Genomic DNA, 24,614 nt, shown 5'->3' with positions numbered 1-24,614 from the left:
AGCTCTATTTCCATTTTCTTACTTCTCTCTCTTTTTAAATCCTATTTCCCTTCCTTCCCTACTCCTCCCCCCATTCCTTGATCCCTTCCCGTTTGAACTTCCCATTAACTGTCTTTTCTTTTGCTCTTTATTTAGACTTTGAGTTTCTCACATAAGAGAAACCATGTGACATTTAAGCTTGTGCGCCTGATTTATTTCACTTAGCATTATGGTCTCTATAACAACTAAAATGATTGCATTGACCTAAAAGCAGGTGGGCAGAAAAAACAGAAAGGAATTAAATCTTAAAATATGTATAAAATCAACCTATACAAAGGGGGCATTTAATTGAGTGAGGTATTTTCAAAAATGGTACTCAAATCTCCCCAAAATGTTAAATACCTATTCCCCTTGTAAATCAGAATAAGTTCTAAATGAATTAACGAAATAAAAAGAGGGTTGGCCCACACAAGAGCTAAAGGAGAGCATGAAAACATTTATACTCCCTGAGGGAGATAGCCAAAAAAAATTGAAAAAGATTATAGAAATATTTGGTGGCATGAAAATAAAATAAAACATTTAGTGTTAAACTACAAGTCAGACAAATGATTGTGAACTATTTATGACGTTAAGACTGTAAGATATAAGACTACAATGGACAATACACAAAACAGTAGTAATAATATAATTAAATTTTCTATTTATATTTAATTTTATAGTTGAAACAGAAATAATAAAAGGAAACTCAAAAATCCAGTGACCCTCAGAAGAAAACGCTTGAAAATTTCTAGCTATCACAATGAGAGTGTTAATAACAAGTAGCTATCTACAACCGAAAGGCAGGCGAGTATTCTACACACAGCCTTGAGGGGAAGGCAATGATGGCACAGTGTGTGCAGAAAGTTTCCTGGCTCAGAGAGAAGAGCAAATATCAGATGTAAAATATTTGCTTGTGGAGAGATGAGAGAGAACACGTTTATTCTCTGTGCTTTGGTGTATACGCTTTTCTCCGGGAGCCGGAAATAAGTTTGCCTTCAGGACTGCTGCGATGCTCAACATGCACTCTGAAGGAGAAGGCAGTGCGGACACAAGGCCAAGCCCATCCACACCCCAGGCCCTCATGGGGTGGAGGTCAAGGGAGGGCTCTGGGGCACTGGAGCCAACCCAGCGACACTGAGCAGTCCGTCCCTCGGGCCACGTTTGCCCACTTAGCCTTGCATGACTTTGGGGTCTTCCTGAGGCACTGTCATCCAGAGGAGGAAGGAGGGTCAGCCAGATGCCAGCCTGACTGAAAATCGATTCAGAGGACCCCGAGACAGATGTGGACCACCACAGAGGGGGCTCGCTGTGGACACTGTCAGTGCAGGGCCAGAGGCTGTGCCCAGTGACCTCGGAGCCACCATTCGACCCTCTCCAGACCCCAGCATCACAGTGCCCTAAATGAATCCCAGTCTGTGACTAGAAGAAAGCAAACTGATACCGGGAGATGGCAAGCCTTTCATAGCAAGCACGCCCCATGGTCCTTCAGAGGCCATCAAAGGTAAAGGCTCCGTTAGAAGTGTTGTCACCCAATTTCATTCTCTCTCCCCTTTCTAAAAGCAGCAAGCAATGTTACAAGGCAACATGATAGAAAGCTTTTAGTCTGGATCCAAACACGCTTCATTCCTCTGATGGGCAGAGTTCCATCTTTGGAAGTGTGGGCTTCATGCTGAGAGGGGCTCAGTTGCTACTTGGCCTCCACTGTCTCAGTCCAGCCATCCCTTTCTGCTTTTGTAGGAGGGAGGGAGGGCCCCGGGCTGTGAGCTCACAATGGATTCGGGCTCATGGGGAGAACGCTAGCAATGCAGTCCCGCCCCAAGCAGTGTTGGTGCCTAGCACAGTGCCTGACGTACAGCAGACACCCAGCAATACGCTTGAATAAAATAATCAAGTCCGTGAAATCCACACCTTCTGGAAGACAGCTGGGATTGTGCTCTTTCTTAACTTTTCTCGAGCTGTCTCGAACTTTACACATTTTGATCATTCTGGAATCGTGCTGCGAGGTTTGGCTCTCTAGACATGCAACTCTACTCTTGAACACAAGCCTCGCCCTCCGAGGAGTTCAAGCCCCCTCTCAGACTCTGCTCTTTCCCTGGAAGGGCAGGTTACGTTCTCAGCCCAGCTATCTCCCTGCGCGAGAGAAGAGACAGGAGCAGAGGGCAGGTGGAAGGAGTAGCTGCCGTGGGCTAGGGGCCAGCCTTCCCTTCTCCCAGGCAAGGGTCTACCATCCACCTTTGGCTGAGCCGGGGCTGGACCCTGAGGCTCACTATGTTTAACTAGTTCCCCAGATAACCTAACGGAAAAGGGCAGATGTAGACAGATTTCATTTGACCGCAGCTCCCAGGAGGCTGCCACCATCTTAGCTATTTATCTACAGCTCTTAGCTCAAGGCCTATCAGGAAGAAGTGTTAGGTTCGCGTTTATCAGGAATGTTTTGTGTCCCACTAAAAGGCACAATCTAGTAGCTGGGAAGATATTTAGGGTAAATATTTGCGGTCGGTGTGTTGTTTATTGGTCTACAACATCTCCTTTTGCCATTGGATTTTTTTTTTTTTTTTTTTTTTGGTACCGGGGATCGAACTCGGGTCCTTGCACTTGCGCAGCAGGGGGCGAAACCACTGAGCTAAATCTCCAGCCCTTGCCATTGGATTTTAATGGATTCTTCCACCTACACACACTCACATGCTGCAGCTAAGGAAAGAACAGACAAGGGCGCAGAGGCTCCGCGTGTCCTGTTTCCCAGATCATAGACTCACAGTGCATCTGAATCTGCAGCCTATGGCCGCCACGCTTCATCTTGAGGAGTTCATAGCCAGAACAGAGGATAGAGTAATAGCCACAGGGGCAGAGTTCCATTCAAGGTTAGGCACCATCTGCAGGCTGTGTGCGCATGAGGGAATTGTAACTCCGTTGAGCCTCAGTTTCTTCATCTATAAAATGGGATGCTGCTCTTACACTTCCTATTTGAATCATTCCAGGGACAAATACAATTACTCAGGGTAAGGTGACAATAAAAACTGAGAATTACACATCTACTGGCAGTGAAATACTTATCTTTTCCAGTAACAATTTTTTACTGTCAAACTCAAACAAGATTTTGACAACATGCATTTTTATGCGTCTATATTGTTCGATTTAGTGAAACTATTATTTCTCAGCCTTCATTTCCCCCAGCCCGTACCAAAATAAAATGTATGAAGGAGAAAACTTCAGGTCTTTCAGCAATTCATTTATAAAATTATCATGAATTGGGATTAGTTTCTGTCAACTCAATCTTGGTTATTGTTGTTTTTAACAAGTCTCATTTCCTTCCTTTACATCTCTTTTATTATCGTACAAGCATAGAAAAACAAACCCAAAACAGTCATTCTCTAGAAACAGAAACAAAACTACATGATTATCTGTAGGATAATTCTGAGTACATAATTGCACCTTTCCTATGTTGTTACATTTGTGGTGTCTTTTCTCCACCTTTGACCCCGAACTGTTGGAGGAGTGTGTGAATACACCCTAATGAATACACTGAATCTCAGTTAGGTTAATTTGGTGGTGCTCCAACTAGCGAATCCCTGAAATAACAAATGCTGCATAACCAGTCTTAGGAATTATTTCCATTTTATTCCATTAAATTTCACTGGCTCAATTTTCTCCATCAGAGAATATTGGTTTCTGACTTGTCTATTTCTCCCAATTACTGAATATTATTCTCCCTTATGGCCAAATCCTCCACATGTAGCCAGGACTTGGTCTGGTCACAGGTGGGACAGTTATTGGGTCAGCGTAAGTCACTGGGAGAGACATTCCCAGATGATGCAGTCTGACCCAAGTAAGTCAGGGAGGAAGTACCTTTTCCAGTAGAGTTAAAGGGGAGAGACAAAATCGGTACAAATTAGTGTTTTGTCTTTCGGGAATAGGTCGGGCTGGTATCCCTGACACACTCAGTGAGGAACAGTCAGTAGGAAGTGGGTCGTGGTGCAGAAACATGGTGGATTTCAGATACCATACCAGTGGCTGAGACCCTCAGTTACTTACATGCTCCCTGCAGCAGGAGGGGCGCAAAGGGCACGTTAATCTGTGAATTAGGTATGTGATTGGAGAGTTTTCTAAAGCTCCCTCTTCAGATACATTTAACTGGCTCCATGAAGGATAAGAAAAAACAAAAAGGGGGAATACCGTGCCTGGAAAGGGATTCAAGAAAGTAGCAACAACATCCAGGGATTCTTGGAGATAGAATTCATTACAAAGCAAAAAGTGTATGGGATTTAAAAAAAAAAATAGCTTTCACTGTGAAGCCATCAGCACTGATAAGATTTAATCCCAGCAGCAGCAAGACCTTCCAAGTTGAAACAGTAAATAATTTGATTGAGATAAAGATTAATAGCCAAAATCATGGGAGTCAGTCAGAAGCACCAGAGAACATCAATCTCCAAAGATTAATAATGGTAAAAGATAACACTGTGATAATCAGTTTCAAAGTGATGGATCCTGGGAGAGTTTAATGAGGGAATTTCAGGAGAGGAATTTCAATAGATTAGGCTAGATTTGAGAAAAGCACAAATCATGACTAAACCTGAGCGAGAGGTTTAGTCTGTGTCTGCCTAGAGGACACAGGCGGAAATACCATTTTCCTGTCTTCATGCTAAATGCTAAACTAGCAGACAAATTGGTGTCAAGAGGTCGAATGGGATCTGCTGCAGTAACACGTGACTGGAGCAAAGAAACTGTGCTCACCTCTCTCACTTGGAAGGCAAGAGAGCTGAGCTAACAGAATGTAATCATGTCTTAATGTGCTCAAGGAGAGCATGCGTCATTAGTCACTGTCTGAGCAGGCACACAACGGATGTCGTTTATGGGGCTGCATCCTATTTCACAACGCAGGGGCCACTGTCCTGCGCGGCTCTCTCTAGCTCATGCAGGCATGAATCCCACCTTTCTGACAGGAGCTGCACACTCACCGGGCAGCAAGTGCTGTGCCAGGTGTGGAAGGGGAGTGACAGACAAGCCGTGCTTCTGGACCTCAGAAGACTGGCAGCTTACAAAAGAGGCAGACATGGAGCACGCATTGCACCAAAGTGGAACTCGGGCCACCCTGGCAAGAATGACCCCTGTGTTAGATCACAGACTTGAGGCACAAATCGGCCTGCCTTCCAGCCCCAGCTCCACTGTCTCAAGGCCTCCTGTAAAATTAAAAGGTTTACAAGAAGCCCTCAACCTGTATTTTTAAGGACAGCTTGGAAACTTGTATTTTGTAAGATTTTTTTGCTTTTTCTCACCAGGTACATCTCATGCTGTGAACTGCCACAGCCCCCCAGTACCAGTGAACAGCAGGAATTAGGTTTACAAACCAGAACTGCAGCCACTCTCTCTCTGCATATTTCTCGGGTTTTGATCTCATCTTGTAAATCCTTGATGCTATTATGTCTTAAGTGAAGGCAGACTACCTGGCTGCCCAGTTTTTGCCAAATTGGGAACGTGTGTGTGTGTGTGTGTGTGTGTGTGTGCCACAACCATTTTTCTGTCACTCCCCATGAGGCAAGTGACTGAATGCAGTCTGTCAGGGTTCCCAGAATCAAGCCTCTGCCTAGAGGACCCCAGTAACACTACCTCTCACTGGTGACTCAGTTTTCTCATTTGCCAAATGGAGCAAATCACGATTCTCAGTTCATTAAGTTGGAAAGCTTCCGCAGAATAAGGCAAATAGATTCTTCACACCATGCCTGGCACACTGTAATGCTTTAGAAATTGTAAGTAATTTTGTTCCATCAGTTAATAAATACCTTAGTGATAATGTTAGTATCAAACAAAATTAAGAGAGTAGAGTGTAAAGGAAATGAGTTGTTTCTGCAAAGAAGGATAGGAACAGAGTTCAGATTAAAATTAGGAGAAAACTTTAAAAAGGAAAAGATAGAGATTTAAGGCGGGCCTGTATAGAAAAAAAATTTTCCAGGGCCTGGGATTTAGTTCAGTGGCACCACGCCTGCCTTGCAAGAGCAAGGTCCTGAGTTCGATTCCCGGTACCAAAAAAAGAAAAAAGAAAAAAAATTTTCCAGACTCAAAGAGACAAAAGTTGTCAAGGATGGGCCAAAGTGGACAGTATGAAAATCCATGGCTGGTTTGAAAGACAGCAAGAATTTTAATGCAGCTAGAGTATCTCATAGTTCATGAGACAAGACAGTGAAAAGCTGGTTGAGACAAGACAGTGAAAAGTTTAAATAAAATGTTAGCGAGTCCTGAAAAAGACAAATTAGTAGCTGGAGGACTTCACTTGAGAGAGAGAGAGAGAGAGAGAGAGAGAGTGAGAGAGAGGGAGAAACACAAAAGGTATAGAGATGTCTTTAAAGAAAAGAAGCAAAATATTTAAAAGATAATTTGCTATTACATAATAAAATTTTGATATGTCCTTTATGTCTTAGTCACTTTTCTCATCACTGGGACAAAACATCCACAAGTAAAAGGAGGAGAGATTTACTTTGGTTCACATTTTAGAAGCTTCAGTCCTTGCATGGTCTGGAGCATGGTGGGGAGGAAAGCTACTCAACTCATAGCCAACAGGAAGCACAGAGCCAAGGGAGATAAACCCTTCCAGGTCACGGCTCCGGGACCCTTCTCTTCTGACCAGACTGTGTCCCCTGACAGCAAGTTGGCTACAGAACTCCCAATAATCAGTCACCTTTCAAAAGCCTAACCCTGTGAGTGTGTGATGTTTTAGAGGGACATCTAGTTAAACAAACCACAACATTTTCTGAAATCCAGTCCCTCCAAACAAAACTACATTTAGCAAAAACACAATGAAATCAAATTCTTTGAATTATGGGTATTGGTCCAGAAGACCATGTTGCAAAGGACAGTCGGCCAACATTATCTGTGTGTTCGTTTTTAAGATCAACTATTCTCACCAAGTGCCTAAGCACAGCACACACTCACGGCATCAGGGTGCCAGCAAGGAGGAGCACAGCACTGAGCACCACCTGCGGTAAGTGCTTTACAATGTGCCAGACTGAGAGTAACAAAACAAAGCCAGAGGTCCTGAGACTCAGTCCTCGCCCAAGGTCACACCTCCTCCCTCTGCCCTCTAGTGCCCTCTTCCAAGCAAACCCGCAGTGGCAATTCATTCTGCATGGAGCCACAGCAAGTGCAGGCTCCCACTGGCTTCCATTCTATTCACATGGGGCAAATTACATTATAAATTAATCCTGATGAAACATTCACATCTTCCCTCCCTGGAAGCTATGAAGAGCCACTGTGGTCCTGAGGCCCCCACAGAAAGGACCTTCAGAGAAACATCCAGAGGCCTTGATTACATTTGCTTTTTAATTAATCTAAAGTGTTAATTTTCAGCTGGAGGAAAGTTAATTTTTCCTTTTGTTAATCTAATGGCCACAGGCAATACTTGTACTACTGCAGAAAAGTTTGGAATGACTGTCAAGCTCCCTGGCGCTACAATAAATGCAGTGGCAAATAAAACAGCTTCCCTGGAAGGCACACGAATTTAAATAATTTCTGCAGATGGTGCCTGCTTCTCTTGGTAAATAGGAAAAAGGCTAATTCTGACCTAATCAGGCCACCCTAACACACAAGCAAACCCGTGCTTTTGATCTTTCACACCTCTTTGCTGAGAAGTGAAAAAGAGAAAGAAGACAAAAACAAAACCAGTTTCTTCCAACAGCAGTGTAACACACAAATCTGGGGTTTGAGCCAGTAGCATGTTCTCCTTTCCCTGGGACTTTGTTCTGTTCCTGAGTCTTCTTTTTGTTCCCCATTCTACAGCTACTTTATAGGTTCCGATTTCTTTTTTACTACAACCAATATTGTTTTTTGGAGAAAGAATTAAATTTTCAGGCCACAAGCTTCTTCTGGAGGAAACTCAGAATATGTCACATTTGGGGCCCACGGATGTAGCTCAGTGGCACCATGCCTGCCTGGCAAGTGCAAGGTCCTGAGTTTGATTCCTGGCACCAAAAAAAAAATGGTTCCGGCTGTATGTCAAAAAATTGAAGGAGCTGGGCATGAAGATACTCATCGTGTGAGCCACACTGCTCAAAGCCCACGGGGCGATATGCCAGCAGGAAGCACTTATGACTGCATTTTTTGCTTCAAAGGCCTTTAAGGAGGTTTGAGACATCCTAGTCATGGCAAGCGAGCATTGGTATAGAAATTCGAGTTTTGGAATTTAGAAGGTTATGAGATCACAGTAGCAACTAAATGCACCCGAAATTTGACCTTGACTCAAGACCTCCTGAGAGCTGGTCTTGCAGACATTACCATTCATCCTTTCCAAATACTGCCTGGCCACTTCTCCTGTTTTATACACCAGCATCATTTCACATGCCGATTCCAGTGGATTGGCGGGGGCTATCTGGAGCCTCGTGTTCGTAAGAGACTGAGAGACACAGTGAGCAAGGGTCCCCTGACCTTAGCGATGGCCCAGCCAGCACTCAGCAGTGACAGGTGGAAGGGGAGCCGGGGCACAAGTAGGAGGCATCTGTCACCCACATACCAACTGATCATTTCCTAGCTTGCCAGTGACAATAAGGCTTCAGTCCTGCCCAGCATGGTGGCATATGCCTGTAACCTCTGGCCTCCAGGAGGCTAAAGGCAGGAAGATTACACAAGTTCAAACCCAGCCTGGGGAGCACAGCAACTTAGTGAGACCCTGTCTCAAAATGAAAAATTTAAAAAGCGTAGGGGAGGAGGGATTGGGAGGTAGCTCAGCGTGAAGGCCCTGGGTTCAGTCCCCAGTACCACCCTGCCAAAAGCAGAAGGCTTTAGTCCTGAAGGACATTTTAACTCCTGAAATATCACCTGCCCCATGAACCTACCTCACAATCTTGGTGAGACAGCATCAGTTACCCTTTAATGAAGTTCCACGAATTTTATTTTTCTCCAAAGCATTTCTTGCCAAAGAAAATTATTTCTTGCAGCGAGCCCATCTCTGTCAAAACCTTCGCTTCTACAGAGAGGGAGCTTGAAAGGCTTGAGTTGGCTCTGAGTCTACATGAAATACACATTCAACTCTACACAGAAAACTCCGGGGAAAGACACTCAGGTACCAAGGAGTTGAAAATTCCATCCCGACGTGAGTTAGAAACAGACATAGTGAATGCAGCCCATCCACTTTTTAATGGCTTGCATTATTAAAAACATTACTTATGCTTTTTTGCATGACAAAGAACATGAGTAATAATTTTGATAATAACTTTGTCTTTCATACACAAAGGAACTCAGTGTGAAAGTTTTAAAAATAATATCTTTGGGGCAAAACTGCAGATTAGCAACACACTGGGAAATGAGCTATTCAATTGTGGGAAAAGACTGCAGTACTTTTTTTTTTTTTTAATTTTAAAATTGGAACCCCAGCAGAAAGCTGGTAGAATGCATAAACAATCATGTCCATTAGAATATTTGGTCTGTGGAACAAGATATCAAACTCCTGGTTAGAAAAGTGCATGCATATGATTTCTTCAAACCTGCCCCTACTGTAATAGTTGCTCCATCTACCAAATACATTTTGAAGATATTCTCTGTACATACAGCAATAGTTTGTGGTTCAGGGCAACTAATGGATAATTAACACTGAACTTCTATGATCTGAAGTGTGAAACTTTACATTAAAAAATGTATTACAGTAAAAGAGACATTAACCTCAATTCCCCTCAAAATGCTCTGTCTCACTTTGAGGACACTTATCACACTTTGAACATATTACCCCATCATTCTTGCCACTTTCTGAAGCAGTTCTGGAAGTCTTCTTTCACGAGTGTCTTTATAAGATGTGATTAAACATATGGTGAATGCTGCTGCCAACTGCCATCCAATGGAAACATTATGGTGTGTCCTCATCTTGCTGACTCTAAGAGCACAAGAACGAATGAAACAGATAAGGATCCCCATCCAGAAAGAATATATATTCTACCATGAGGAGTTAGACGTTGAATAACAACCCTAAATAAAAAAAGAATATGCTGTATGTTAGAAGACAAATGCTATGGAAAGAGGTAAGGGTGGTCATCATAGGTCTCCTTGAGCAGGATGTATTTAATTCAAGACTTTAAGGAAAAGAGGGAACTCCATAGTGTGGATAGTGAATGTTCCCCAAAGCCCGTGTGTTACAGACATGATCCCTAGAGTGACCCTACTGGAGGGAAACCCAGTAGATCCTTAGGTCATTTGGGGCTGCGTCCTCAGAGGGAATTGTGGGATCTAGGTTCCTTCCTGGCCATGTTGCCAGAAGTTTCCACCACACACTGTCTGCCATCTTTAGCCACCAAGTCCATGAGCAGCCTGAAAGCAATGGAGCCACTTGTCACAGACTGGAACTTCCAATCTGAGCCAACATAAACCTTTTCTCTTTCTAAGTTTGTTATCTCAGGTGTTTCATTATAGTGACAGAAGCCTGGCCCCTTTAGAGGATGAGCTCCAGCCTGTCACAGTCGGTGTCAAGACCTTAGTGAAGAAGATTGCCTGTGTAGAAGATCTGGAAGTTTGAAGAGATAGTTTCGCCTTGGCCCTGCTGGCTTCAAGATCTCTGCTAGACAAGACAAGAAATGACAAGAGACTTGGACGTACAAGTCCAGAGTTTAGAGAGGAGAAGCAGGCTGGAAAGATAAATATTCTTACCCTCAGCATACAAGGAGCATTTAATGGTATGAGGCTACATGAGATCCCTAAGGAAGTAAGTGACAAGGGAGGAGGAGGCAGGATCGAGGGCTGCATCCTGGAGCTTTTCAACATTTCAACCAGAAAACGAGAACAGCAGAGAGGACGGAGAAGACAGGAAGCAAATCAAGTGCTTGTGCCAACCTGGAACCTAACTGAAGAAAGTGTACTAAGGAGGAAGAAACCATTGCCGAGCCAATCAACCTGAATGAATAAGTCAAGAAAGGAGAAACAGGAGAAGCAGGAACCCACAGAAGGCACCAGCCACCAACAGCACTATCCAGGCCCAGCACTGGCCTTCTGGGCTCTCATATCCTTTGGTTTTATGTTTTTTCACATTTGACTAATCAGAAAATAGCCCTTGCTATAGTTTGAATGCCCCACCCCAATTTCGTGTGTTGGATGCCTCATCCCCAAATTCACATGTTAACGGTATTCGCACATGAGGTCTTTGAGTGATGGGTTCAGGAGGACTGAATGGGTTACTCGGGAGGATTATGGATTAACAGAGCCGTGGATTAGAGGTTCTCATAGGTGTGGCTTTGTTATAAAAGGGAGCTCTCTCCAGCTAGCTTCCTCCATTCTACCATGTGATGCCTTTACCATGTCATCATTCAGCACAGGGATCCCACCAGAAGTTGGACATACGCTGGCACCATGCTCTTGGACAGCTCAACCTCCAGAGCTGTGAGCTAAATAAGCCCCTATTCCATATAAATTACCTAGTTTCAGGTATTGTTGTAGAAACAGAAAGCTGACTAAGACAGTCCATAACCCTATCCCCCAGGGTCAGGGAAAACCTAGTAGCTCTTAAGGGGTGGGGGTAGTCTGGACATGTGTTGGTTGCAGATGTTTTTATTGTTTTGTTTATGCTGGGCCATCACAGGGTTTTATACACTTGAAATAAACAAATTAAAGCAACTTAAAACTAAAAGTTTTCATGTCCTCCTAAGAAACATGATGGCTTCTTCCACATTCCCACCACACAGAGGCAACTGCTATATCTGAGGGATATGAGGTCCCCATTCACTAGGATGGGGGTCCCCAGTACCTGGGCCGTGGACAGGTACAAGCTTCATCTGTATTTATAGCCCCACCCCTTCACATGCATTTCCACCTGAGCTCTACCACCTGCCAGGTGAGCAGTGGCATTAGATTCTCACAGGCGCATGAACCCTACTGTGAACTGCGTATGTGAGAGATTTAATTTGCCATCCCTTATGAGACTCTAATCCCAAATCCACCCTCTATCACCCATCCCCAGTCAGTGGAAAAATTATCTTCCGTGAAACCAGTCCCTGGTGCCAAAAAGGTTGGAGACTGCCACAGTAGGGCACCAGCCAATCTGACGGTGGGTGTGAATGGACCCCTACCTAACCAGTCTCTCCTACTTACTGACTGGCTAAGGAAATGGCCCAGTTGTGGTTTCTCTTCTACAAAGTTTTAAAACACAGTGCCATATTCCAAAGCTTCTGAAGTCTCTACAAGGATCTGTATCTGTATCTGAAAAACAGCTTTTGAATAGCTTTATGAGTCTTGGTCTAGAAACCCTTATCATGACAGATTTCCTCCAGAACAGTGGGGAACACAAGACTCCAGATGTCAAGAAGTGTTAAATGGCAAAAAAAGATTTCTGTTTAAATAAGCATGGAAAACATTAAGTTAGGCTGTTTTTTTTTTCCTTTTCTATGAGCCAGAGGTTTTAAATGCTAATAAGAACTAGAACTCTTCCAGAGTTGGGTTCTATGAAGCATTTCTTGCTGGCCAAGGAATACTTTTCTGGTGGACAGGACATCTTGAGAGATGAGAGCCACAGGACATTCAGGGAATGGCCACCCTAGACTGGACATGCACGATGACTGAAACAATGTCCTATTCCATATGTCATTGCAATAAATCACATCTAATGCACAGATGTTTGACCATTTACTGTGCAAATTACAAACTGGTAAGCCTGGACATGTCACCTAGCAAAGCTAATGGGATTTCAGATTCCATTCTAACCTGGATTATAGCAGATGTAACAAGTCCTCAGGACCTGCAAAAGCCTATCCTCTAGCAGTAGGTCATAAGGGATTCCTTCCAGTTACACGAGTAGGAGCCCTTCCTGGAGCAGCAAGGGTCTTGCCTGTTGGACTGGTGTCATTTACACATGGGGAGGGGAACCTGTCTCAAAGCCCTGGGTTTACTGAGCTGGTCATGTTCAGAGTATATGACCCTTCCTGAGGCCCCCAGGCCCATTGCTCTGATTTCCCTCCCTTTACTGTGCATCACAGTATCACTTGATATCAAAGCTTATTTTGCCTCAAATCGAGGGTTGATCTCTCTCAGTGTGCAGCCGGCTCAGCAGTAGATGCCTGGCTTGCCAGCTTCCAAATACGCCTATTTTATTCTACTTGCAGAGGCAGGAGCTTAAGCCAAATGAACTATGAGGATGAAATGACAGAAAAAGGCACGTCCCAAACATCTGCCTCTCTGTTTTGTTGTTCTTGTCTCTTTTTCCAAAGCTACCATTTACTCAGCACTCCCTGCGTCAGGCATTTAATTTCCACAATAACTTTATGATGTGGAAATTATTCCTATTTTACAGATGAGAAAACCAAGGTTCAGAAAATTTTTAACCACCTGACCCAAGATCACACAGTAAGTAGCTGGGCTCAGATTGTTACTTTAGACTTGAGCTTACTCTATACTGCTGCTTGACTGGTAATTCCCAATTCTGCTAGGAGAGGCTCAGCAAGTCAGCTGGGAGACTTCGTTCAGAAAGACAACTGTCCACATTCTTTTGGAGGTCCCTGTACACAACTCCCCTCCTGGGCCTGCGCATGACAGATGGAACACAGCATGTACACATAGCAATAGATTTTGAAATTAAATTGAATTAAAGCGGGGCATAAGATTTGTTCCCACAAAATAACAAAACAAAAAAGGTTTGATCCTCATAAGAGGAGAGTTTTTGGTCCTCAGGCATTCAGACCCCACTCCCATGGGATGTTTGAGAATGATTAAAATATTCCGGAACTAAATGAAGATGATGGTTACACAACACTGTGATTACAGCCAAAGGTCACTGGCTGCATACTTTAAAACGGTTCATTTTATGTTCTGTGAATCTCACCTTTAAACACACACACACACGCGCACACATCACTGGACCACAAATCTGAACTCAAACACAGCTTTATCCTGGAGAAGCAATTCTGATCTTAGCAAAGTCTCTGCCCAGCTGCACACTCCCCGGGAGCCGCCAGGCAGCCTCTGAGACTCGGGGTCAGTAGCACATCTGACTTGCCAGATGATCCACTGCCACTGGGGATACGGCTGTGGAGTCCACTTATTTGGGGCAAGGGAGAAAGAGCCAAAGTAAATGCTGCTTAAGTGTGAAGTCTTTAGAGCATTCCGTGGCCTTACAAAAGTCAGAAAGGGAGTTGCACAGCCCAGTCAGTCCCCTAAAGTGAAATATAAAAATTTTGGCTGAATTTTCTGCTGGCTCAAAATCCCCACCAAAGCCAGTGCAATCAAAGATTCCCCTTCCCCAGCGTATACGGCCAAAGCTCATGTATATCTTGGCATTCCCAGGGGTGGTGTCTGCAGTCCCCTCCCCTTTCTTGCCTTAGTTTGCCAAAACGCTGCCCAACAGACTCCAACGTTCCTGTTCCCTTCCGAGGCCCCCTTCCGAGGCCCCCTTCCTGCACACGTGTGGGCACACACACCTGTGCCCAGACACTGACGCTATCTCAGCAGGGGCCCCACCCCTGCGGCCCTGGCTGGCCAGAGGGGCCCCACAGAGGGAGGGCCCTGATCCCTTCTCAGCTCACCGCCAAGCCCGCTCACCTGAGGCCTGGAGCCCCTCGGCTTGTACCCGCATCTTACAAAGTCCCTTGTCTCATGTGACAAATAGTCCAAATGGTTGCAGCCCTCTCTCTCCTAACCCAGAGCAGTGCGTGCCCTCCTTCGTCGGAGCCTTGCTCAGCCAGCTAAAACCACCCTGTTACACAAACGTGTTCGTCTCATTACACGCCATGCTGCACTTCCGAGTCTGTCACCGTCACCTGTGTTCGGTGCTCAGAAGTGAGGGTGAGACGTGCATTGTCATCTGCTCCACAGGGTGACCGGGGGCGCTCACTGCCACTGTGTGCCCTGCATTCAGAACGCAGTGCAGGCTCAGTGATGGCTGAGCAGCTGTGCCAGGATCGGGGCCACACTGGTCTCGCCAGCCCTCTCCTCGCTGTTTACACTTCACAAAGATCAGAAAGCCTACCAAGAAGGAAGGCGAATGCCATGAAATGGGCCGATACTTTAATTCCATTTCTGAAGGTCAAAGCTTTATATCGAGGCTCACCAAGGAACAATGCAGTGGGCTAGAAACACACATTAAAGAGACCTCTCCTATATCACAAGGGAAAAAATAGGTCATTGACCATTTTAATGGGATCATTTCAGTCCACTGGCCTCTGGTGCTAAAACTATACTGGAAATGGAGAAGTGAGTGGGATGTTTCATACTCATTAACAATGTCCCAACAGTAGGAAGGCTGAATTTGGTCTAAAATAACACTTGTCTCGGGGAGGCAGGTGAGGCCATTGAACTGGATGTGTCTTAGGACGGGATTCCTCCAGGGGAAGGCTGCAGACTTTGTATGCAGGTGGGTGATTAGGCTAATGGATTCCCAGCACAGAAGATGGGTTAGTGAGAATGCCACCTTCCAGAGAAAGAGCGCTCAAAATTGAGGGTATATCTCTCTCAGCATCTTAGCCACTGAATTCCTTCTGATAAAGTAATACGTGCTTCCTTGCCTCCTCCCAGTCACAAAAACAAAGAGATTCTTGATTTGTAATGCCCAGACATGGCTTCTGCCTGGTTCAGATAGTGATTTTGGACAGAAAGGGCAGACACTCCATGTTTTCTTTAATCTTTGTCAGAGTAGCTTCTGATTTAGCCCCTATACCTTGTCTCTATCCCACTTCATAGCACAGAGAAATAGTTATGCTTGAGAAATCAGAAATTCCTTTTCTATCTTATATATTTGCAAATTGCAACTCATGAGGAATCTGTGAGTCAGTCACCCTGTCTCAGGATGTGTCATAAACACCTTGGCTGAAGAGACCACTTCTTCATGAGTTTTGTTATTTTCTTCTTCAACTACCTAAGAGTCTCACAAAGATTCACAAAACCACTTACTGAGTAAGTCTGGTTATTTCGTCATAAAAGAGGGAAAGGCTGATTCCCTGGCGATTGTGTTTAGGACAGAAAATCTCATAGCAGCTGCATGTGTGAGGGGAGCAAGCTTCAGAAAGCATGCCTGTATGTCTCATGGCTTCTTCAGCTTTCTTGAATGCTCAGTGACTTACTTTCCTACTTGCAACCTGAACCTGGTCTGGCCAGCGTCTGGTTCCCAGTAGCTGGAAAGTTCTGCCTTCAGTACGTGCCCAGCAGCAAGCACAGAAATGCCCCTCTGCTTTTTCATCTGGGGATTTAAATTGTTCCATGAGATGTATTGACACCCAATTTGGGTTAGGGGTTTGATTTAAATGTGCTGTCAGTTTTGATTTTTCATATGAGCTGCTCCTGCTAGCAGAGACGGCCCACTAAACTAGCAATAAGTTTGTAATCCAAAGAGGTCAAAATAAGCTCAGCATCATGTGGGTAGCCAGGGGCTTCCTCTGACCGGGTTCAGCACACGCAGGAATGAGCTGCCTGCCCGAGGGAGATGGGGAGGGAGGCATTTTCTCACCATAGGTGGGCAGCAAGATTCTACTCACATTATCCTCTCCCCTTTTGAAGAAGAATAGACTTGAAAATTGTCTACATAGAGATGCAATAGCTGCTAATTGGATGTCTCTCCTTTCTGACTGCTTGACCACAAAGAAAGCATGACGGAATTCAAAGAGAATACTTGCTCCTCTCCATTCAGAAACTTTCTGCCAAAGCAGGCAGAGACTGACAAAGCCTTGTACTCAAGAGGTGCTCAGTACATGTGTGCAGAGTACGAAGCGAGGGCGTTCGTCCACCAGGTGGATGTGTTCAGCCAGCAGACAGTTGGTTTCCTCTTTCTGGGAAAGAGGGGTGGTCTTGGGTTTCCTATCCATCGATGCAGCACCGCTTATGACTTCCGGTCAACAAAAGTGCTGCCCAAGACAGTCTCCGGATGTCTACCAGGAAACCACTCTTAGCAAGGATTTCTCCCAACAAACAGCATTTTTTCCCTCATTTACCTCTCACGCATTTGGGCTAGCCAGGTCATAGCGGTTAATATGGGCCAGGTGATGGTATGGTAACAATAAACCCCAGATCTAGGTGACCTACAACTGCAAAGGTTCCCCACGTACACTACATGCTCTGTAGTATGAGTCGTTAGGGGCTCTAGTTACTCTGGGACCCAGGCCCGTACAGGATCCCTCTGTTCTGGGCTTGCATGTTTCCGGTAGCTGGAAGGGAAAAGGAAGAATTATATTTTCGAATTCTGTAAGAAAACTGACAGACATTCATCTTATTTCTTATAATCTAAGTTTCTATAAATATCTTTAATCTTGCTTCTTTACCAACAAAGTCTAAAATTTTCACCTAGCTCTTCAACGAAACAATGTGCTGACCCGGCCCTAGAATATTGGGAGAAGAGCATTTATACAGGGAACTCAGGAAAGGCCCAAGGGGATGCTGCTGTGGAGGCCTTCCTTTGCCGGTCACCGACACGCCGTTCAGGTGGACCACGACAGCAAGTGACAGAAGCAGCTGGGAAGAAAGTGACAGAGGTCCAGAAGAAAGGCAGTGGAATTGTGAGAAACAAATCAAGTTAGATTCCACAACTAGCACCTTTGTTCACTTCCTGGTTCCCTTGTAAACAGCTTTGCATTGAGCCTCCGACCTCTGGTTCACTGATCTGGGAAATGCAGGTAAATTACGAGGTCTGCCTAGCTGTCTATGCTGCTGCACACAAGCAGAACCGAGGCGCAGAACCCCTTGGGTCCCTGCAGGAGACTGCAGTAGGAAGTGGCTGGCCATCTCCACACAGTTAGGAGAGGTGGCACCATTATCTCCTCCACGTGGGGCAGTCACAAATAGCTACCCAGAAAGGGGTGTCACTCTCCAGTTACATGTGAGGAAATGTAGGTAATTAATCAAGGCTTGACATGGATTGCTAGCCACATTTTCCTACAACAACTTGGCATCTCCTGTGCTAGCAATTTCAGTCTCGGGTGTCAGCAACAGAGAGGGCATGGGCCCTGGGAAGGAGGGAAAGAACTGCCAGAGGCCAAGGAGGAGCCTTCTTTCCCTGAGACCTCACTTCCACATGCATGCAACTCTCCCTCTGTGGGTGGACATATTCAAGGCTCAGTGCCCGCTCCTCGGTGACAGAAGACAGATAAGGCTCTCTGCTTGGGGAGCTCCCCTCCTCTTGATAGGCAGAGATGATGAACAAACTGCCGAATAAATAAGCAAGAGAACTATAGATGGTGAGGTGTGCTGAGACAGAAGGTTGAGAGAATAACTGGGTGAGATCAACTTCAGGAAAACCGATTTGATATTTGAGGGTATCCTGAAAAGAAGGGCAGGAATCAGACATGGGGTCAGTGGCAGGAAAAGTCTTCTAGGCAGAGGGAACCGTGGTGCCACCATCCAAAAGAGTATGAAGGGGCAGAAAAACTAAAATGAGAGAGGCAAGCAGAGCAAAGCACCAGAGAAAGGCTGGGTCAGATTATGAAGTGCAGAGATAAAGTCAAATAGTTACAACTGCACATCTGCAATTGGATTTCTGTCCTCAGAGGCTGGCTCATGGCAGAACAGTCACTCAGAGGGACAAAGAACCACAGATTCTGGATAAGTAAAACCCATATCTGGGGCCTGCAAAGCTCCTGCTGGGGCGCGGTGGGACAGGACAAACTGGTAGAGTCACATCTGCCACCAAGCTTGAGGGGTAAGTAAGGGAGCCGAGCTGGGGAGCATCACTGGGAGCTGAGGACACCAGCGGGGGCAAAGGGAGAGGACAGACACCAGCTCAGAGGTGCTGACCTGAGGTTTGGGGGAGTCCCTCTTTTCATGCTGGCTCAGTATCCCTGGGCAGGTTGTCCTTGATTAAGGCACAATACTCAGTTATGGATCTAAAGACAGGCCGGACCCTTGAGGGCATGTCGGAAGCTAGGTCTTCTATATTCTCAAACTGTTCAAAATGTGGTTAAAAACATCAGAACTAAGACACCACTAAAGGACAATACCAATGCTGCACTGTATGACACCCTGTGCTTCCACACCTGCTCCAGGCCGTCTGAACCCATTCAGGACAGGCGCTAGAGCTCAGGAAGGGCTTCAGAGGTAGGGACAGAGAGGAAGTGGCAGGGAATGGGCAGGGCACAGGCAAGCTGCAAACCACGATGACCATTCTGAGGATTCTCGAGAAACATTCCCGATGAAGGCCTCTATGGTGTCCTTTTCTGATAATTAGAGCAAAATGCATCTCTATAGTAACATTTTAAGTAACAATAGATTTCATTCCCTCTACCTACCAGTGGGCTTGGATCGATATCACCTCGCCTGTCTGAGAAGGGGCCCTTTAGGAGAGACTCCTCACAGAGATAAGAGGGGAAACGGGCTGTTCAGCAAAGAGGGCTCTTTATTCTTTGAAACCACTTTCAAAAGGGGAAAGCTGCATGTTAATGAAAAGTATTATCATCATTATTATTTACCTCAAATGTTGGGCTCTCTCATCACAAAAGCCTCATTCTCCCTAACCTTTTGTTGTTTGCTATCAGGAAGACATTGAAATTCACTTACTCCTCCAGTGCTGGGCAGGATGCGTCCCGTCCCACCCGCTGCTACCCCTTTGTGGCTGGTTTTATCCTATTGTGCTATTTATAGGGCCTTCTTGGGGAAGGTGTCTGGAATAGCGATGCCAAAGTTTCCTGCTTCCCTCCATCTGACAGCTGGCGTGTTGTCTGACCACACAAAGGCGGAGAAGAAAGGTTGCATATCAAAATATTTTGAAGGCAATGCTGTCAAGCACACAGACACACAACATGGATAATTACTTAAGTTTCCCTGCAGTGTCCAAAATGAAATATTTCCAACCTGGGGACAGTGAGTGAGTTGCAGAAAAATTGGATCCCAAAGCTGATCCCCTTCTTATTGCACTTGTACATACACACACGTGTGTGGACACACAATTTGGAATAACTAGCATTTTAGCAAGGATATCAATTCTGAGTGTGCCCTTTATTTCTATAGTATGAAAAGAGTTGATCTTAGTAAATTTCCACCAAGAAAATCATACTTGCACAGATTTTCGAGCAATAAAACCTGAAATCAGCCAAGGCCAACATGGAAGCTGGTGGGCTAAGAGGGCACCTAATGCAGCTGATGCTCAGGAGACCCCAGACAATGGGGCACTGGGAGTTTGATTCAAACTGGATGAAAGCCTTTTCCTGATTGGAAGTGTTCTCTCGGTTTGCAGCCTTTATGTTTTAAGTTTCTCAGGGTGTAGCGGGCATGGGGGTGTCTGCGTGTGATCTCAGCACTCTGGAAAGCTGAGGCAGGAGAACCACAAGATTGACCCCAGACCGGGCAGCTCAGTGACTCAGTGAGAGGGTCTCCATATAAACAAATCAATGGAAACAAAGTCTTTGTAAATGGGGAGGGGTGGAGGGGATGGAGGAGGTGAAGGGAGGGCAGGGGAAAGGGGAAAAATAAGAACCAAGATGCATCATGTACATCCCAGTGATGAATGTAACTGTACTGTATACCTAAAATGTACCAATAAAATTATTTCATTACTAGGAAAAAAAACCTATCTTCTAATAACTACTAGAAGTACAGAAAAAAGGGGCTGGAGATTTAGATCAGTGTGAAGGCACTGGGCTAAAAAAATAGTTTCTCAGTATGCAAACATCGTGGAACCCCTTTGAGTATGTGCATCACTGAAACATTACATTCAGCAGTAGTCTCAGGAGCTAGCTACCCTGAAGAGGGCATCCCCTAAGGTAAAGGGCTTCTGTAAGATGGATTCGCTCCCCATCTTTCCTGGTCAGAAAGTCCAAGGTTGCAATGAAGGTCCAAGTGTCAGTAAGGCCGCCTCACAGGTGCCCTGGGCTTCCCACCCCCTGTTCCTCTGCTTGAGGGGTGGACACAGGTAGGAAGGGGCCTCGAGGAGCTGCTCCTGACCCAGGCTCCACAGCGTGCACTGAGCCAATTAGATTTTCTCTCCGCAAAAAGACACGGGCGTGGTAAGAATGCAGGGAAGGAGCCGGCCTGCAAGGGGGCGTGGCTAAAGTTCAGAGGGCTGAACCGGAAGAGGTTGCAGTGAGAAGAGCTCATCTGTGCAGAAAGAACCCAAGGAAGCCAGAGCCACCGAGGTAGTAGTTCAGGCTGCTGTAAAAACTGTCGTGAAAGAAAGGAGCGGCCACAATAACATTTCTCACAGTGCTGGAGACTGGGGAGTCTGAGGTCAGGGCGTGGCAGGACCCCAGCGAGGCCTCTCTCAGGATGCACATCGCTAGATTGTTCTCACAACCTCCCAGGCATAAAGAGCTCTTGGACCTGTTTCACAAGGGCACTAATCTCATTCATTCACAAGGGCTCCAAACTGGACCAAATGACCTCTCAAAGGCCCCATCCTATTAGCACCACAGTGGAGGTTAGGATTTCAATGTTTGTTTTTGGTTAGAATTTCAATCCGTCCATAGCAGGCGGGGCAAGTCCCGGCTCCTTTGGTCCTGCCCTCCTCCTGATTATGTAGCATTTCCTGGGCTCCTGATGGAATCCCTGCATCCTTCAGAAGAAAGGATGTCTTTCAGCTCCAGCTGGTTGGCGCCGTGTCTGTCCCTCCCAACTGAAGAACCCTTACGTATAACCCAGCCTAAAGACTATCTCAGTCAGGCCGCCTGGCAGTTGTCGAACATGGTAAACGCGGGTCTCCGCCCCAGGCCTCCTGAATCTGAAGATGCTGGGCAGGGACACCAGGGATCTGCATTTCCAACAAGCACTGCACACTCTGGCAGAATCTGAAAACCACATTCTTTACAGAAACCTCTTCAAAGGCAATTTGCCTGTGAAAGCTTCTGAAAAAAAAGTACAAAAATTCAAGTGAATCCCTATTCAGTTTTCAGAACATGTCATGTTCACATTATCCTTGAGTCATTAAAAAACACTGTAATGGTGAGGGTGGTTAAATTAGCACACAAGCAGCAAATGCTTGTGGTAATCACCCTTCCCGATAGCAGCGGCTTCTAACTGTTCCTAAATAAGCATGTACCTATTAAAATCAGGATCACATGCACCAGGCATAGTGTGTCCCACGCAGCTTCATTATCCCTTCTGTCCACACACTACTCTGGGTCACAATGAAGCTGCTGGGTATAATCATATGTTTTTAACGTCAACTAAGGGAGAAAGGTGATGCTGAGTTACCTGTGGAAGCACAGGGCTCAGTCCTCCAACAAATACTCCAAGTTCTAACTCTGTACCTAGAACTGCAGAACTCTTCCAGCCACAAGAAATCTAGAAATAACTAAAAAGCCATGTCCTGACCTAGAGGAATTATGACCTTGGAGCTGGGAGGGAGACAGACCTGTACTTTACTAGCATTGTCAGGAAGAGTCATAAACACCGAAGCAGACATGCGCAGTGTGGACATGGAGAAGTTGGGGCCAACTCTGCATCGTTAGAGCAGCAGGTGACTGTTCTCGAGGACTCTGTTCAGTCTTGTAGAGCACTGCCAACAACTCAGAGAGTCGGCTGCTTTCCTCTGGAAGAGAGAACTAGGAAGCATGGCGGCTTACAGACGAGCCACAGCCTCTAATTTACCTTTTATTGGTGATAAACTGGCTAGGAAGCCTCTCTCCTACCATCTCCTCTTATTTCTCAAGTTGGTCAAAACTCAATGTTATATATCACATTAAGGAATTCTGTACAAAGATGTTGCTACATTTTTTTTAAATCCTAGAAGTTTTCTATATTTCTTTCATTTCAATAAATACTCCAGTGTCTACCACACTGGAGTGACTGGGCTAGGCACCAAAACTACACACCTCGTCTTCTAGAGTTTAGAGAACACAAGAAGCACAGACATGGACGAGGAAAGTATAATGGTGCATAGCCCAAGTGTCCCATGTGAAATATAACAGTAGTGTGGAATTACCAAGAGAGGAACAATTAATTCTGGCTTGCAGAGAGAGCCAAGTTCTCTGAGGACAAATTATTTCATCTTGGCTTTAATGTGAATTAGGATCTGACACTCTCAGGGCTTAATTTGAATGGGGAAAACACAGACAATGTGATGGTAATCCATTGTAGCAAAGACTACTGTTTGAGTTAGCTTTTGCTGTGTAACAAACCACTCCAAAACGTAACTTTAAACAGAATACTGAATCACTTCTTACTTCCCGTGATTCTTTGAGTTTGTTTGATAGCTCTGATGCGAATCGGCCTGCTGGGGGCCAGCTGCCCTCAGGAGCTTATAGACCGGGGACCTTGGCGGGGTGGTGAGGCAGCTGGGGACTTTGTCCTGTGGCCTCTCGTCCTCTGCCAGGGTGGCCTGGGATGGCGCAGATGAGGGCAGTAGAATAAGCAAAGGGAAGCCGCACGCACACAGCATACCCTTTTCAAGCCTCACCTTGACTCACATTTGCTAAAACCCCATTGGCCAAAGAAGTCACAAGGCCAAACTAGATTCCAGGAGTGGGGCACTGGACCCACCTCTTGATGCGGAGAGCAGCAAAGCCACATGCAGAGGGATGCGTGAGTTCATGACCACAGCTATCTTTGAAACAGTCTATTTACAGTAAGTGTAGACCTCTCTCCACACCTTCAGATTCAACTGACAGCAGACTGAAAATATGTTTTAAAGAAAAGATTGAAATACAGAGATTGTTTTCTTGTTAATATTCTCTAAACTGTTCACATGGTGTGGGGACTATTACACGGTATTTACATTGTATTCAGTATAAAGTAGCCCAAAGATGATTAAGGTATACGGGAGGGTATGTACAGGTCATATGCAAATACCACACCACTTTCTATAAGGGCCTTGAGCAGCTTCAAATGCCAGCCCCCGCAGGGGGTTTTGGAACGGAACAGTAGCACACACCAAGGGACAATTGTATATACAAAACCACATCCCAGGCTCCTCTCACTGCTTCGCCTGAAGCAGGAGCAGGAAGGGAGAAAGAATATGAAAAAATATTTTTAAGTGAAGTCTAACACATCAACCTCACCAACTTGGCTGCTTGGAACTATCACAGATTCAAAAAGCAAACTTCCCAAACAATCGGTAAGGTCAATATAAAGGTCAGACTGCCTTTACCAGGTTCACTGAAGTCACTGTCACATAAGGATGTGGACGACTGGTGGGAAACCACTGCTGCTAATCAAGTTAGCATGGAAAAAGAAGAGCACACACGGGAGAAAGCTGGACAAACAGCTCTCTGAGCAGGGCCCTCCAGTGGCCCAGTGGCACCAGGAGGTGCCCAGTGGACACACTTGTTGAGTCAGCTGCAGAACTGATAGGGTTTTCAGTATCATGGAGTGATGCAAATACCTCCGTATCCTGCATCCTCCGTGGCTGAGGGTGCACTTCAGGTGGAAGGTTAGTAAACTGAGCCTTATCACAACCTTTATCAGGCCCTGAAGTCAATACCTGGAGTCCTCCCCCCACCCGGAAGGTGAATTGATATTGAATTGAATCTTCCCTGTGCTGTTACAAAATAAGCCCTTAAAAAACAATGAGAAAATGGAAAGTAGAGTGTCTTTTATTGATTGTGATGTTTCCACTTAACTCAATTCCGGCAGGGGAGCAGCTAAGGTGGCAGGCACCTGCTCACAGAGCAAGGGCACAGCCTCGGTCAATAATTCCAGGGAAATGGACAGCTTTGTCTGCCTAATGCATCGCTCCAATTTCCACCATTGGAATCCAACCTGGGATTAGCCACTCGACAGATTTTTCAACAGATTCC

The 24,614-nt window shown here is 45.5% G+C and overlaps 1 protein-coding gene across 3 annotated transcripts in view; it reads right to left on the bottom strand.

Annotated features, from left to right (window-relative positions):
• Nucleotides 1-24,614, bottom strand: part of LOC110345707 (uncharacterized) — a 410,594-nt gene that overhangs the window by 229,380 nt on the left and 156,600 nt on the right. For all 3 annotated transcript variants that reach the window (XM_087181610.1, XM_087181607.1, XM_087181609.1), the window contains exon 2: nt 9,725-9,868. In XM_087181610.1, coding sequence (XP_087037736.1) covers nt 9,725-9,858 — 134 coding nt within the window. In that variant the 5' untranslated portion in view covers nt 9,859-9,868. The remainder of the gene's footprint in view (nt 1-9,724; nt 9,869-24,614) is intronic.

Source organism: Heterocephalus glaber, unplaced genomic scaffold (genome assembly GCF_053883595.1).
Source record: "Heterocephalus glaber isolate CG9 unplaced genomic scaffold, H.glaber_assembly_v1.0 deba00001472, whole genome shotgun sequence".
Classification (NCBI taxonomy): domain Eukaryota; kingdom Metazoa; phylum Chordata; class Mammalia; order Rodentia; family Bathyergidae; genus Heterocephalus; species Heterocephalus glaber.
The sequence above is the reverse complement of the archived record's forward strand: the minus strand, read 5'-3'. Positions and strand labels throughout refer to the sequence as shown.